General features: G+C 36.0%; 1 protein-coding gene across 4 annotated transcripts in view; it reads left to right on the top strand.

Moving 5' to 3' along the window:
* The window catches only part of CACNA2D3 (calcium voltage-gated channel auxiliary subunit alpha2delta 3), a 454,430-nt gene that overhangs the window by 370,551 nt on the left and 67,152 nt on the right, over window positions 1-16,727 (top strand). For all 4 annotated transcript variants that reach the window (XM_064723753.1, XM_064723751.1, XM_064723749.1 and 1 more), the window contains 7 exons: window positions 588-655; window positions 2,364-2,409; window positions 2,562-2,659; window positions 3,476-3,569; window positions 5,145-5,240; window positions 6,377-6,498; window positions 7,052-7,132. In XM_064723753.1, the coding sequence (XP_064579823.1) occupies window positions 588-655; window positions 2,364-2,409; window positions 2,562-2,659; window positions 3,476-3,569; window positions 5,145-5,240; window positions 6,377-6,498; window positions 7,052-7,132 (605 nt within the window). The remainder of the gene's footprint in view (window positions 1-587; window positions 656-2,363; window positions 2,410-2,561; window positions 2,660-3,475; window positions 3,570-5,144; window positions 5,241-6,376; window positions 6,499-7,051; window positions 7,133-16,727) is intronic.

Raw genomic sequence — 16,727 nt, 5'->3', positions numbered from 1 at the left:
TGTTTTAAATGGTAGACTGAAAACCAGACCAAAACACAGTGTGTAACTGTTGAGAATTTATGAAGCTGAAGTCAATACAAAAGAGCTATGCTAGCTAAAAATATGAAACACAGAAAAATTAGTCCAGGAGGAGTCATGATGCTGTTGTCACATTTGAAATTCTTTTCCTGTCAGTAGCACCATCAATTCCCACACTTCTGCAGTTTCTCAACAGCTTCGTCTGATTTACGAAAAATTGTCTCCCTCATTGTGAGGCCATGGTCATGTTCAAGGCTCAGCTGAAGAAATCTCATGCTGGGTGAACAGCAGTGAGCTTAGAGGGGCTCATTTATTAGTTTGCCAGGGAATAATGGTTTACTGCACCTCTAAGCACACATAAATACAGCCAATTGTTGCAGGCACATCAGAACTGAGACATCATTGAAGCAACTAATTGAACAATAAATATAATTGGTGAGGGTTTGGAAACAAACAGTTTTAAGTTAATCATAGTACATGGGCTGGAAATGTTAAAAATGAAAATAGCTCTGAATGTCTGCTATTGTTTGTCTCACAGATTTCAAGGTCTGCTTTATTTCTCTGCACAGTTTAGGTGTGGCTCTCTCTAGAGGACATGGAAAATACTTCTTCAGAGGGAATGTAACTGTAGAAGAAGGTAAGGTACCTAACTTCTCATGTGGCTTACACAGTAGTTTTATTGTTAATTTGGTAGTTCCTTGTCTGCAGATTCCAGAAGAGCATTAGCCCTTTTTTTTTAGTTTAAAAATCTTTTGCTTCACATGGTTTTAGTCATAGTCAGACTGTTTGTGAGTCTTCTTTAGATGTGATCATTTTCCATCCTCTTCTCGCAGTATTTCAGAGAAAAACTCATAGCCCAGTGTTAATTACTTGTGGTGTTTTCTGAATGAAGTAACCACTAAGAGCACTGTAATGGCTGTTGGTTTTGTTCACAGACTATACATTGAGAAATCTTTCAGAGCTATAACTGGTATGTGCATTAGCTGCAAGGATTTGCATGTTTATAATAGTAGTAGAAGTACCCAGGGAAAGAACTGTTCTTTGGTTTTGCTTTTTGATATGTCCCCAACTAAATGAATGGAGTGTCAACTGTGAGTCATAAAGTTGTTTGGCAAGAAGGTTTCTGAAGATGAAGGAAGAGTGGAGGCATCTCAGAATGTCGAAGGGAAGGTTGAAAATTTTAGAAGCTGCTGAGCAAAAAATGTTTCAATAGAAGAAGGCTTTCAGATTTTATGAGAAAGTCTCTATTTCCAACTCTTCTTCTTGTTTTGTCAGTGTTGTTAAACAAGACAGCTAATTTCTTCAGGTCTTTGGGCTTTGGCTGTATTTTGGGACATGAATATGTTCTTCTCAGGAGAGATATGAAAGAAGTGCCTTGAAGTTTGAGTATCTGCACAGCAGCTACAAAGGAGGCAAACAGGAGACTTGGAGCTACTCCTTCCCCAGACTGTTCCCAACATCCCTGTCACCAATTTTCTTTAATCCAGCCATACATCTCAAGCAGTCTGAGTCCCAGATGACCCCCCCAGAAGTGTTAACAGAACCACAACAGTTCCCACTCTTACCTTCACTGATTCTCTCTCACTTCCTCTCACTGCCCTCCCCAGGGACCACAGTTTCAGCTCAGTCTTGGCTTCCCTGCCCTCCTTAGTCATGGTTGCTCTGTCCTTGTTCATTGTGTACTCCAGGGGGTTAGACCCAGATGCTGCCTTCTGAACTCTGTTTGCTTATTGTCTATTGATAAGCGGTTTAAGAGTTTTTAAAATTACCAAAGTACATTTTTATTGTGCTATATAACTAATGATATGGTTCTTATTTACAAGCATATGTGTGACCTGTTAGTACAAAAAACCTTTTCTGAACAATCCCATAAATTGGTGATTGTGTTCATGGGCTGTGTGCTTAGGTTTTGAGGGAATTGTCCTTAATGAATTTTTTTCTTTATAAGAGAGGAGAACAGCTCACATGAAATGAGAAGTGTGTATTTTAGCATAAAGAATTTTACTGGCCAAAGAGAACAAGGGAGTATGAACAGGAGTCTGTTACCATTTTGCATTTGTCTTTGCTCAAATTATCTTCTAAACTTTAAATATATTATGTGAATAACTCACATAAGTTAAACATATCAGCACAATTTTTTTCATACCTTTTCAGTTTTAGATTTGATTTAACTAGTTTTGCCAGTTTGTTAGACCCTGAAGTGCATTTGAACATAGTTTACTGTGATTTATTTCATTATGGTAATAATGCACTTTCCAAGAAGGGTTTATATTATGGAGTGTATGCAAATAACCATCTGTTACCCAGACTTCTCCCTAAATAACCCATAATTATTCCTGTTACAGGTTTACATGATTTAGAACACCCTGATGTATCTTTAGCAGACGAATGGTAAGCCTTAAATAAAGCATGAAATTAGTGTCTGTTACCCTCCTTGGTTTCATATTGTTTGTGCTTGCAAAGCCCAATTCTTTATGTTCAAAGACAAAGAAAGATTGTGCTTGTACAAATAACTTTTTACTGTTTTGACAACGTGTTCACAGGTCCTACTGCAACACTGACCTGCACCCTGAGCACCGGCAGATGACTCAGTTGGAAGCGATCAAACGCTACCTCACAGGGAAGGAGCCCCTGCTCCAATGCAAGTACTGGGTTAAATGTGGATTTGCAGGCTTGTCCCATCCAAAAACTGTCATACTTAACCTGCCACAAAATGCAAAGCTACTTAGTTCAACCAGTGATAGGATTGCTTAGCTGATGTTGCAATTTCATATGGTTTTAAGCTTTTCTCAGGGTATCAATAGAGATATTTTTATTAGAATTAATTATGTATTACTATTATTGGTATTAATTATGATAAAATTTTTCAACTTTTACAGTAAACTATGTGCCTGTAACAAACATTCAGGTTTCTGTTCTTGTGTAGCTGTACTATGCAAGATTATCACTCCATCTGGTTTATAAATTAAATAGGACTGATGGGAATCAATCCTTGGATCATGCCTCTAAAGAGTATACCTGATATTTCATGAGTACTTTAGAGAGGATGCATATGTAATTAGCATTTCTGAACTGCAAAGCAGAATAAAAATTCAGATGGTGCATATTCTGTATGTTTGCAGAAATGCAGAGTTTTTGTGACTCTTACTAGGCCTACTTGTTTTAATCTTATGGCACATGCAGACATGAGCATTAGATAATATAACCATGAATGAGTTACATGAAGTGGAGTGTCATTGGGTTTTGACCTAAAATTGTTACTAATGCAATGAAATTGTATGTGAAAAACTGTATTGTGGTAAAACACTGTGTAATATTATGTAGTAAATCCTTTGCAGTGAAAAAGTTTGAAAGCTTATCACAGATAAGGTGAAATGTAAGAAAACCCTATTGTTTAGTCATCTAAGAAAAGTCTTTATATGCACATACATTTACTGATTTTATTGTTCTGTGGTAGGTGATAAAGAATTGATCCAGGAAGTTTTGTTTGATGCTGTTGTGAGTGCACCAATTGAAGCTTATTGGACCAGTCTAGCATTGAATAAATCAGAGTAAGTTATCTTTGTGTCCATCATTATTCATCAGTCATGGCTGTATTTTTATTATTGATGTTAATGAACTGGTAGAATGTCTTACAAATCCTGATATCCATGAAAATATTACACTAACTTTCTGATCATAAATGCCACCAAGTTTGAATTCAATGTGAAGTGTTTATCTTACAGAGTATGTCATGATGATTAGCTGAAATTTCCACAATATAACTGGTGAAATTGTACCTTAATTGAAATTTACTTATGTGTATTTTTAACAAAGGGCACTTGGGAAATTTAATGCAAAATTTACCAAAATTATTGATGCAATTGGTTCTTTATCTCAGAATAAATCATATATAGAAAAACTTGCACTGGAAAGTAATATTATTAATCCTTGATATGTTTATTTTCCAGAACTACTTGGAGTCTAGGTTCCTGTTAGGAAGAGTCAGGAAATTAGCCAGTCCTTTTAAGAGTTTATATCTTCTACTTTATTCATTTGTGCTATGATATACTAAGGTGTTAAGTAACAAGATTTTATCCATATTGGAGTAAACAGGTATTAAGCTTGGCAGTTTGCATGAAATGCAGTGGTTGAAAGGCAATTTGGGAGATTATCCTGATTAGATTTTCCTCATTTTCAACCATTTTCTAAAAGTTGAATGAAAAAATACTTTGCTGTACAGTATAAATAAAAGCAACATGAATAAATAAAAGCTACCTGATAAGGTCTGGTTCATCAAAGAGCTATCCAGCCTTCTCTGGGAAGATAAAGATAAGAAATTGTTTCATGTTAATAAACTGTGGCCATTGAGAGGTGCAAGGTGTCATCCTACACAATGGAATAACAGATCCAAAGCACAAGGACAGCTGTGGAATGAGGCCAGGGGAGACTTTTGAAGCCCTTTCAGATTCTGACTTTTCTTCATTCTGTCTCATTCATGAAACGAGAAAATGGGTCTGGTCCCTGGTTTTGTGGTAATGGGACTGAAGTTCTTGCAGCCATATAAGAATTGGTTTTAAAACAGCTTGGTACTGATAAGAGTGCAGCAGAGGAGTTCAGTTTGAGCTGTCTGCCATGACCGTGATTTTTTACCAAGTTTTAGAGGCTAAAGCCTGTTCTGATGACAGCTAAGTTTAACTCTCAGCTGCCTGTTTTAAAATGTTTGCTTACCTAAACAATAGTCACAGCTATGACTTGAAGCATAAATACAGCACAGAAATGTTGAGTGGACTGTGAACTCCTGCTCATCTCAGAATCACTGTGTATCACTGGTTATTAAATAGTTTGTATGTAGCTATGCCACACCTTTTTATTCTATTAGTCTATCCATATAATCCCTTCCTACAAATCCTACAAAATTTATTGTGTTTGGCTTTTTAGGGATTCTTAGTCTAAATAGCAATTCTACACTGCATACCATTCAAAACCCAGATGGCTATAACTTAAAACCAGTATTTAAAAATAAATCAATAAATAAGGGAACTATGCATAGAATAATCTCAAAGACATGTACGCTTGTGCTTTCTGTGGCAGTGAAGCAGCTCTGTCTGTTTACTGTCTCAGACGTTGGCTCTGCTGTGTTTCAGGAACTCTGACAAGGGGGTGGAAGTTGCCTTCCTTGGGACACGCACTGGGCTCTCTCGGATCAACCTGTTTGTGGGGCCAGAGCAGCTGACCAACCAGTGAGTAACAGACTCTGCCTGGCAGCCAGGGGAGAAAAGAGAGGGAAAAAAATAGACTATTTTATGAAGCCTTCACACAGAGCAAGTTAGAAAGATATCCTAGGATCCTTTAAATTAGTTCTTTGACTGGAACATTTACATTTATGAACTATTTTACACCTGCAGCCTATAAATCTGCTTTCCCTGCACACACACTTGCAGCCTCACATCTCTCTTCAGAGAAATTACAAACATGCTGCACCTTTTACTACACCACCTGAAAACAAATACCTCCAGGCTATTTCAGGGATTTTGCATCATTTTTGTGGAAAATATTTTTGGTGTTGAAATACACGCAAGGGACAGAATTGGGCTGGGTGAAAGAGCAATCAGGAGACCTCATCATACAAGATTTTCCCATTTTCCTTGAGAACATAGAATCTAGTGGAGGTATTATGCATATAAAAGAAAATCTGTGTTTAATATTTATGATAAACTAACTGGATTGAATATAAAGTTCTATGGGCTTATCTGAGGACAGACGTTGTACAAGTAGGTGACATCAACAGCACTACAATTTGTCACTGTCAGACAGAAAACCAGAACAATGGAGTGGACATTATACTTGTTCTTGGCATAAATTTTCTTCTGTTAGCATTCCCTGAAATTATTGAAGAACAAAGTATTTGGTTGTTCACTACCATCCCCTACATTGTATTTTTAACATAGGCTGTAAAATTACCTTTTTTTCACTGCTTAAGAGTGATCACCAGTGGTAACAGACTAGCGAATCTCCAGTGCCTTTTCCACCTTGTGCAGCTCACAGTTCTTATATTGAGCTGAAAGGAAAAGGCTTTTTAGTTTAAGCATTTTTATTTATACAAATCAGTAAAAACTATTTCAGTGGTACTTAGAGGTACTGGTTTTAGTGCTTTTTATGTCTTTCACAACAAAAGTTATTGTGTGTCACAAATAATTATCAGTAACTAAATTTAACTCATTTGTTGAGCAAGTATTATCAGAAAAATTGTGCTAAACCACTTTCTTTTGTAAAAGACTGCTGCTTTTTTTTTGTTTCTAGCTTTTTTCAAAGCTAGAAACCCTTATGTGCTATGCAACAAACAACAATTATTTTCTTTCTCTCTTTTTTTCTCAAGAGACTTCCTGACAGCTGAAGATAAGGAGAACATTTTTAACGCTGATCATTTTCCACTCTGGTACAGAAGAGCTGCTGAACAAATACCTGGGAGCTTTGTCTACTCAATCCCATTCAGCACAGGTCTGTAATTTTGTCATTCCTTGAATCCTGAACCATGCATGGTGCTGAAAGGATCCCAAGAGTGTCAGTACAGAGTGGGCTTTATAGCTGATCTCAAACATTGATCTGAAATAGGCATTGAAATTTGCAGCTACTTTGACCCAAGTGTGTTTCATGGGTCTGCAAGTGAACCCCCAAAGTGTGGTGTGACACTTTTCATTTACCATTTCCACAGGTAGAACTACATTTTAGCAAATATTTTAAGCAGCGCAAGTCCAGCAGAGTCAATGTCCACATTATTGAGAAGCCCTGCCAGTTGTCACCTTCACTACCCCTTTTAGCAGGGGAGGCAAAATCTGATGGCTCCTTTCAGTGTTTTAGGTTTGTTTTTGGCATGCTGGGGAATTTAAAATCTCAGTGCCAGTATGTTCTGTGCATATGTGATGTTGCCTGTTTTATTTTCTGAACACTATATCCACATAGAATGTTATCTAAAACCAGGGGAAAAAAACCCTAAATTTCCTTATTTTGCAATAGATTGTTTCAATTTTCTCCTCCTCAACACACTCCACAGAAACTTCCAACAAGAGCAATGTGGTGACAGCCAGTACTGCTATTCAGCTTCTGGATGACAGGAAATCTCCAGTGGTTGCAGGTACAATTGCTGTAGTTTATACATGTAGTTAAATTTTTTAATCAGTTTATGAGTTTTTCGCTTTCACTTTTGGGTTTGCACGTGTAGATATCAAATCTTTTAAGAGAGCGGAAGATGCAGTTGCACCTATAAAATATAATTGGATGGCTAAGTGTGGAGAGCATTTAATGCTTCCTCTCCCCAAGAACTTGATCCTTTATTAATTGACTCTCAAACCTCCCTGTGAGCTATTGAGTTTGGCTTTATGGAAATTATCATTATCTGTAAAGGATTTTTGGTAGACAAAATTCTCTATCATCATAAATCAGATTATTATGATAAGAAAAAGGAAATATAAGAAAGGAGTATCTGATGTGTAAATATTCCACCCAGGCTTCATGTTTGAAAATTCTGTGCTATAACAGGATTGATTTTTAACAGAATTCAATGTGGTGAGTTTGTCTAGATTATCAGAGATGTGGTTTGTTCAGAGCATAGAAATTGAATAACAAAGCTCTACTGTCTGTCAGCCAAGAGTAAAACAGTACCTAAAGACTAAAAGGTGAAGTGTGGCAGCTACAGAATAGGGATAAAACACACTGATTTCAAAATGAGAGTAAGTAATTTTGAAATTGTTGGATGTTCCTAACTCAAGTTCAGATGCTTATCTCACCAGTTTTTTCTACTTCCCAGTGGTTACTGACCTTTAAGAAGGAATGAATTTTGATAAACCTTATGATTTATTTTGCCAAAATCCAAGCTCTCTTATCTCAGGAAAAATTCGATACTTACTGCAAAAGCAAGAACCACCAATTTTTTTCTTGCATTTAAAATACTATTAAAAATGCAGTGAATACAATACTGAAAGAACAAGAATGTGCCAGAAAAATGGGAAATCTCAAATACAGAATATTTCCTCAAACACAGAATATTTCCACTGATAAGAAAAGATTTTAGAAGGTCAATAGGAAAGCAACTTTCTGACTCCAATCCACAAGATGCACTCTTCAGAAATTGTTGAACTCCTCTATAACATTTCATGAAATCTTAACTTTCGTTTCATACTCCTGTTAAAACATAAAATAGCATTTATAAAGTAATGGCAATGCAGTTACCTACAAAGTGCTGGAGATGTAATTGAGATTTTTCACTGTACAAGGAAGAAGGTTGACATGTTATTTCTAGAATTCTCTTGGAGTTAGAAAAAGTTTCATCATGAAGTTTTCCATCATCTCTAAAACGTGTAGGGTTAGTAGATATCCTGATATTTATTCTTTTCTCACAATTATTTGCAATTTGGTTTTGACTTTGAGAGGGTATCACATGTTATTGTCTCTAATACATCATCAACAAGTTGTGGGGTTGTTCATTTTTAGTAATTGTAACAGAGAAAAGCAGATGTTGCTTCCATTCCCCCAATACTTCTGTTTATTATTGAACATTTAAAATTGCTTGGGGCCCATGCTTTCTATCTAAAATAAACACAGAGGCTTGAAAGGTTTTTAATGCCAAAGCATGGAGAAGAATTCCATAGGATCTGTAAAATCATAATGCCATGAAAAACAAGAGCAGAGTACCTTCACTCTGAAGCATATCAGTGGCTTTTTATTTCTAGTTCTGTAAACTTTATGTGCTAGATATTTTGTTCACAATATGAAACACTTTTAAGAGTTTATTTTGAATAATTTTTCCTTTCCCTCTTGTATTGCATGTTTTCAGGTGATTTTTCTTTTGGGGGGAATTCACTTTGGGTGCATACAAACTTTGTTCTATGAAAGTATCTCTGACCCAGCTGCAGCCTCTCAGAGACAAATGCATGCAGTATTCTTGCTCTCCTTAAGATCATGAATGTGACTTGTCAGTCCTAGTTTCCCTCAGAAAACTTTCAAAAAAGTATCCAGCCTGTAGTTCAATTTTTAGGTTTTATTATAAGGCTGACAATATTCTGTGTTAAGCAAAATGGATTTGGAGGCAGAAACTGGAGCAGTGATAAATGGGAGAAGTTTGAAGTTTTTATTAGCTTGACTTGGGAGACTGAAGTAAGATTATGGGTAATGTTTTCAAATGCCTCCATTGGAGTTCAAATTTGGCCAAAACATCTCATTTTAATTTGTGTAAAGTAAGTATTCCTTATCCCCATTTGGACTGAGTAGATTACAGTAAGCAGCAGGATGGGATACACATTTCATGTTAAATCACTCTGTTCCCTAGAGGGATTTAACTGAAAATTAAGCTGTGCCAGAATGTTGTTTATTGCAGATCACTACTAGAGTTTAAATCTGGCAGAAAGAAACAAGAACATTGTTATAAAATGGAAAACTGAGTTATTCCTGCCCATAAGAGGGGAAAAAAGGAACAAAACCAACACTTACTGCAAAATCTATAGACTGGGTTTTGGGGTTTTTGTTTTATTTTGGGGTTATTGAGGTTTTTTGTTGTTGTTCATTTGTAGTGGGATTTTTTTGTTTGTTGTTGTTAGAGTTTTGTGTTTTTTATTTGGAAACCCATCACTTATAACAGATTTCATATAAAAGTCTAAGACTTAATGCAAACAGCAAAGATTCAACTGCATAAAATAGGCAAAAAATCCTGAAATCAGTGAGTCTGGCAACTGTTACTACAGAGGAATTGAGTGTTACTGCTGTTTCACCATCTGTACCTACTAATACCAGCTCCCTGTCAGAATGCCTTTGCTTCTTGGCAAAAAGTGCATGTAATTTTTTTCTAAAACGTCTCCTGCTTCTTCCAATTGAGATTGTGATTTTCTTTTTTTTTTTTTTACTTCAATGAATGCAAATTTCTATAGAAGATGTGTAGATAAATCTTTAATATAAGTGCAGTAGCATCGTATTTATTGCTGTGTTCAGTTTAGTTGCAGGAGGGAGGTGACAGTGGTACTGCAGGCAAGGCTTTCTTTAGATTTGAGCACATTTATGTTCAAAATTTCTTTAGCTGAGTGTTTTCTGTGGCCATGTCTTCTATATTAAGATTGCATTGAAAAATTGAGCATCTTCAAAAATTGCCTCAGTTACAAAGTGAAGAGTAAAATATGGTGGATTTTTTTCTTAACAAGAACTAAAATTAGGAGAATGGCTTCAGACCCCAGTCTTGAAATTTAGTGAGATTCCTGGAACATTAGTGTTCCTCTGGGTGACAAAGCTGAACTAAATTATGTTTAATATATAATAAGCAATTCTTTCTATCAGGTATAGGAGTGTTACTGAAACTGAGGCAAAGGCAGTCAGTCCTCTTCTGTTCACTGACAGTGGGATTTTAAATGTTCTTACCAAAAATAATCATTATGCAAACAAGACTACTATGTTTTATTCTCCCAAAGAAACTGTTCCAAGTAATGCCACGATCCAGTATTTAACTTTTCCAGTATTTAACTTTTCAAACTTGATCCTTTATTTTTGTAACCAACCCATATACAAATTCAAGGATTTTTTCTGCAAACCCTGGTTAGAGAGAGATTTTTTTTGCAAGTGACCTCATCCATCACTTTCTTTGTTCTCCCTTTTATATAACGTTAAAACCCAACTTTAGTATAGCAATAAATTCAGTTATTCCATGTTAAATATTCCTAGTCAAAATGCTAAAAGGCCTCAGGTATTTTGAATGAATCACCTTGAAGATTTAGCATCTCCTTCTAGGTTCATATCCATAAGCTAAGCCAAGAAATAGTGAGGACTTCATTTAATCACTGATTTGTTAGAAATGGCACACATTTTGAATTATTCTATTCTGGCCAGAGGACAGTGACCCTGATGATCCTGCTGTTTGAGATAGTCAAACTGTGCCTTGAAATTAGGAGAGATCCAAAATCTCATATTACTTTTAAAATACAAATCAGTAATATTGAGGCTGGTCGCAATTCAGGTGTACATTCTTCCTGTTTAGATCAGACTCTACAGGACAGCAGTTTAAAAAGGAAATTTGTGAACATACCACATTTTCAGTAACTGAGACTTCTGCTGATCTAGGCTCTAAGTATGGAAGATTCGTTAAAATATTCATGGAGGAAAATGTGCACCTTATTTCTGCAAATATGCACTTTTATGACACAAAAACTCTTTTTCACCCCCTTTTCCCTTGTTTTTTTGTGTTAATATTTTCATCTATGTGACCTCAACACTTCATCTGGGTTTTATTTGAATGAATTTAAGCTAGGTTTGCATGCACATCTCTCTTTTAACAAAGTGACTCTCAAGAACTTAATCAAAAGTAATTTGAACTATTGATATTTCTAGAAGTGACAGATGCTGTAAAAGTTCCATAAATACTGAAATCTGCTGATGTTACAGTAGTACATAGAGCAAATGCATCTGCTCTGTTCTTCTTGGACATGTTTCTCCTAATTTTTTTCACATATATTGCTTTCATATTATTTTTAAGAACATTCAGGCAAATGTCAATGCCATATACAGTTCTTAAAATTTATGATGCCATCTATAAAATTGCATTTTAATATCGAGGCCTAGGGGAAAATGAATATGTCATCATAATGACACACCAACCAAATTTTTGAGGCATTCTAAAATAGATGCTTTCCTTGTCAGGCAGGAGAGTGATTTATCGAACTTTTACTCCCCATTATAAGCCACAGAACATAATATTCAGCAGTAGCATTTAGCAAATCCCTCAAAATGTTTTTCATGTTTTGGTGAAAACCACGACTTCATGTTTTTCCAGAGTTTCTTGTTCATTTTGGATATTGTTTTTGCATCCATAAATCTAATATTGGTATACAGACTAATGTTTCCAGCTTCAGGAAAACTGAGCTGTGTATTTCCACAGCCTAACATTGAGCAATTCACATGCTAGGATAAATTGCTTGGGGAAGAGGGTTTGGAGGAGGAGGAGAGTGGAGAGAGGTGAACTCCTCTGCTGGATGCTTTGGAGCACGTAGTGAAGTCCTGTCCCTTTCCATGGGCTGAACAGGGAAGCTGAAGTTAGTGACATTTCACATTTCAGACATTTACATTCATTTGCATTTATTCTCAGTTCATTCCACCACACAGAATCAGTGTGTGGAATAGTTTGATAGTGCTTCTGCTTTTTTGAGGCAGTTCTCTGCTAGAGTTAATTTGAGAATTTAACCTCTATTTATCTAATTCTTGGGCTTTTCTCAGCACTTGTTCTTAGGGAATTCAACTCTTTGACAGATATATCCCAAATAATATGTACATTGAATGGCAGAGAGCAACTGCTCTTTGCTTCTGCACGTCTGCTTTGCTGTTGGGGTTTGTTGGTTTGTCAGTTGCATTTCAGTTCTACATCATTTGTGGAGGAGGAAGATCCTTGTGATCTAACAGCAATCAGATTCTAGGAGCATTTTGCTAAAGAATTCTGCTGCCAGCAAAATAAATCCCTGATTGCAGATCAAACAGAACAAGGGCAGCAGATGAGCTGTTGGGTCCTTTGGATAATAACTTCAAATAAAGCTGCACAAGGTTGAAGCTGCAATCATAAATATGAATACATTGCTATAATTTTAAGTATTGAGAACGGATTAATTTATTTTCCCTTCAGTGGATTATATTTCCAAACATTAACAGTGTTTTTTCTCATGTGTTTTATCTTCAAATGAGGATTTGCAAAAAAGTTGAGCACATAGTGTCCGTATCCCTTAAATGTGAAGGGATCCCTTTGCAATCAGTAGGAGAGAGCAACCACAGCTTCTGCTGAGAGAGGAGAGAGGTGTCAAGTTTGTATTTTTGGTTTGTCTATTGTGGGCTTCTGATTCCTACACCTTCTCCCCTGCTGTGGTTTACTGTGGCTGCTGTTGCTGCCTTTTTTCCCTGCGATCTGGGGAACGTGCAGCAGCATTTCAGGACATACCAAAACTCTGAAGATTGTGGTTGCTAATGCCACTTTTGGCCAAATGAAAAGACCCAAGTTGTAAAAGTAGGCATCTTTCTTGGATGTTTGACTAAAGCCTGTGTGTCCTTGTCTCCTGGGCAGCACAGTTAGATTATTGTAATGGTTGTTATTTTCCTGTTAATTGTTAAGCAGAGATAAGCTATGTGTAGTGTCATTAAATGTGCTACTTTGATATTCAAGAAGAGAGATCCAGGTTTTATTTGGACATTGTATTACTAGAGAATAATGAATATGAATTTTGATTGACTTTTTGCAAGCTCTCAATGGAAAGACAAATATGGCAAGCAGTTATGTTTCAGTTTAAATTTTGTGTCTTTCAGTATAGATGCTATTGGTCATTTTCTGTAAAGAGCATGGATGTATTATAATCTTCAATTTTTGTTCTAAAATGAAATTTTAGACCATTTTTCTGTAAACAAAGCAATATAATGAGCCTTTATATGAAAGGCAGGAATGCAACAATATGTGTGTTTTCCCTGCCTTTGCAGATGCCTTGCAGAGTAGCATGTCCTGATATTTTGTTGACTTTGAGGAAAAGTGTTTTTCACAGAGATTAGAAAAAAATACTGTGCTTACTATAATACTCTCATGAGATTGCTGGAAAGGCAACAAAGCTTTCTCAGGATCCTTTATCTGAAAAAATAAATCTGTGCAGACAAATAATTTCAGTGGCAGATGTCCATTGCTAAGCTTTATAAATTAAGGGCAGTTCTGTGCGAGGATTCTCTATATTCAGTCTTCCACTTTTGTAATCAATAATTTTTATCAACAACAAATTGTGGCTTTTATCTCTGTTTATCAGTAGATGAAAATTCTATTTCCTCTACTGAAAAATAAATATTTTACTTTTATTAAATAACTGAATCAGTACTTCTCTCTGTTCATTTTCTGCTATTACCTTATCATTAGAAATTACTGGATTTCTTAATTACAAACACTTTTACCATGGTAACTATAATATACAGGCTTATTAACATTAAATGAAAAATTTCCCTGTGATTTTTTCCTTTTTGTTTGTTTGTTTTGAGAGGTGGTTTTCTTCATTTTTCCTTTGGGAAACAGCATTTTAGAAAGTATGGAATCAGATTTTGCATGGATTGGCTCGCTCTGTTCCCACAGCAGAGGGAACTAATGGAAATACTTAATACTTTGCTTTCTGGCAGAATTCCCTATCAATTTACAGCCTTGTGTGTGCATGAAAATCCCCAAAGCATCTTCAGTGTGACTCAGAATGAGTTTCTTTAAATGTCGTTGTGCCTTTCATTGACTCTCCCTCATTTTCTTTTTTCCTTCTTCTTCTTTTTTCTTTTTTTTTAATATATGAATGATGATACAATGAGGAAAGTGTGAAAGGTTTTTGGTGCTAGATCTGGTTTTTTAAGGACTGGAAAAATGTTCCTGTTCTTGGCTAGGAAATTTCAAGTCAGTTCTTGCTTTTCTTTTGCTTGAAAATATCAGAAGTGTGAAGTGATTTGTGATGGAAGCTGTGCTGCTGTGTCTGAGCCTGTTAGAAACACTGAGGGTGAAATCTCTCTGGAGTTGGAAGTTTATTAGCTTTCATCTCAGGATCTACACTTTGAGTACAACTGTGCTCATTTTAGGTTGTCACTGTGGAAAAACAGTGATTTGGCATGGCCCCAAACTCATTTTTGGGCCAATGGGCAATGAGATCCAATCCTGTCTTATTTCTGTCTTCTGTATCTGAAAAACTGTGTTTTGCTTTGCAAATTGCTGTGGCAGTAAATGGATAAAAGAGTAAAAAAAAATGTAGATTTACATATTTAAATGACTTAGTTCTGAAAGTAGAATAGATTATTCGTTAAGCTTTACCAAATATTTACAAGAAAAAAAAAGTAAACATCAAGAGATCAGATTAAAGAGCCTTAATACAAATATTCTACATATTAGGATATTGTAAAAAATATAAATATTCTAAAAATGTTGTGCTGATGATGCCTCAGCTGAAGCAATGTTCCCAGTCTAGGGTAGCACATTTTAAACAAAATGTAAAAGAGCTGACAATGCTCTAGGGAATGTAGGAGGAAAAAAAAGGAGAATGTGATCTTGCAGGAAAAATTTGAAGCGGCTCAGTTTATTTAGTTCAGGGCAGAGAAGACTGAACACAGCCTAATAATGATATGAAGTACTTAGCAGTCAAAAAAAAAAAAGGAAAGAAATGACAGACAGTAATTGATTGTTTTCAATATCTGCTAGATTTAGATTAAGACTGAGATACTTAATTTTCTCTGGACATGAAAGTAACGCAGATGTAGGAATGAGCTTTAATATTTAGGTTGCAATTATTACAAAGTAGATAAGAGCAAGGGTTACATGACTTCTGCCACAGAGCCCATTACTCAGTCGAGGCTGTTCCTGGGACAGCTACAGAGCTTGGTCTCAGAATCTGTCTGTTGGAAGAAGAGGGCAGATTTCCAAATGCCACAACACAGCTTCTCCTTGCCCTTATTGCAGATTGTTCCATGGCCTTTTTCCTCCATACTATAAAAAATGCTGATTTCTGCATTGGCTACCTGGACAGCTCTTTATGCCTGTCACTGAGGACAGTTAGGGGATGCTTAAGATGTCTGTCACAAATAGCCTAAAATGTATTTTATCCAGTATTGGAAAAGGTGAATGGAGTTCCTGATCTCTCTTGATTGCCTTAAAATCATTTCTAAGAACCATTAAAATAACTACCTCTGCACACACAAAATATTTGTGGAATTCTAACCTTGTGATATTCAAATAGTTTTGGCTCTGATTTCCTCTGATGGCAAAAGAGCTCGGCAGAGAGCAAGGATGGAACCTTGAGCGAATCCAGCTGAATGTTCCCTCTGAGAGGGAGGACGTGTAAACATGCAGCTACATTATCCTCCTGCTGAAGGGCAGCACTGTGGTGGGAGCTGCATCTGCAGCATGGCATTTGCAAAATGGAGCACTTGTGTGAGGATTTGGGAATAAATGGCCTCAGAAAAGTCTGTAGCAAGCTTGTAAGCCAGCAGGATATCAGGCAGTGTCTTCAGGTATGCTCTGTCTACTCCTTTTGGGGCTTGTATCCAAAGCACTTCTTTTAGCATTTCTTCCTTCAGCATTTTCCCAGCTCTCTTCTTTCTTCCCTACTAAGTAATTAAAAAATTATATGTAATAGTTAACAAGGTGCTTCCTATTTTCTGAGTTAGGAAATGAGTGTAAGGTTTATTTGCTGCTTTCTGGGGCAAACTGGAAAGTTGAAAACATTTTTGGAAATGCTTTTAACACATTTCTGTTATCAGTGGCAGTGCACAGAGTAGCAGGTTTGAAAACTACTTTTCAGTTGTATACATCTTGTACTTAGAGAGTACAAATAGTAATTTGTACTCTCTAAGATAGTACAAATGTAACTAATTGAACTAAGTTAAATGGGTATTTTCTGTGTTTCTTTGCAGAGCATCACTCCTGTCAGCCACTGACTGTATGTGTATCATAGGTCATGTTTTGGTATAATACTGCATCAAGAGTTAGAAAAGGATGGTGAAATACTTTAATCTTGCTATATTAATATTTTGTGATCTCAAACACTCAGCCCTAAATAGTGACTTTGGAATATACACACAAAAGTAAACACATTCTGTTGTTCTATATGAAGTCTTAGTGGATACTCCAAACAATATATATATATTTACATTTTTTAAAAGTATGAGAACAAAAAAAAAAGATAGAAAATAACCCCAGTAATTAGTATTAAAACAATGCT

This window comes from Zonotrichia leucophrys, chromosome 12 (assembly GCF_028769735.1).
Source record: "Zonotrichia leucophrys gambelii isolate GWCS_2022_RI chromosome 12, RI_Zleu_2.0, whole genome shotgun sequence".
In the NCBI taxonomy this organism is placed as follows: Eukaryota; Metazoa; Chordata; class Aves; order Passeriformes; family Passerellidae; genus Zonotrichia; species Zonotrichia leucophrys.
Note: the sequence above shows the minus strand (reverse complement) of the source record. Positions and strands in the feature narration are given on the sequence as shown.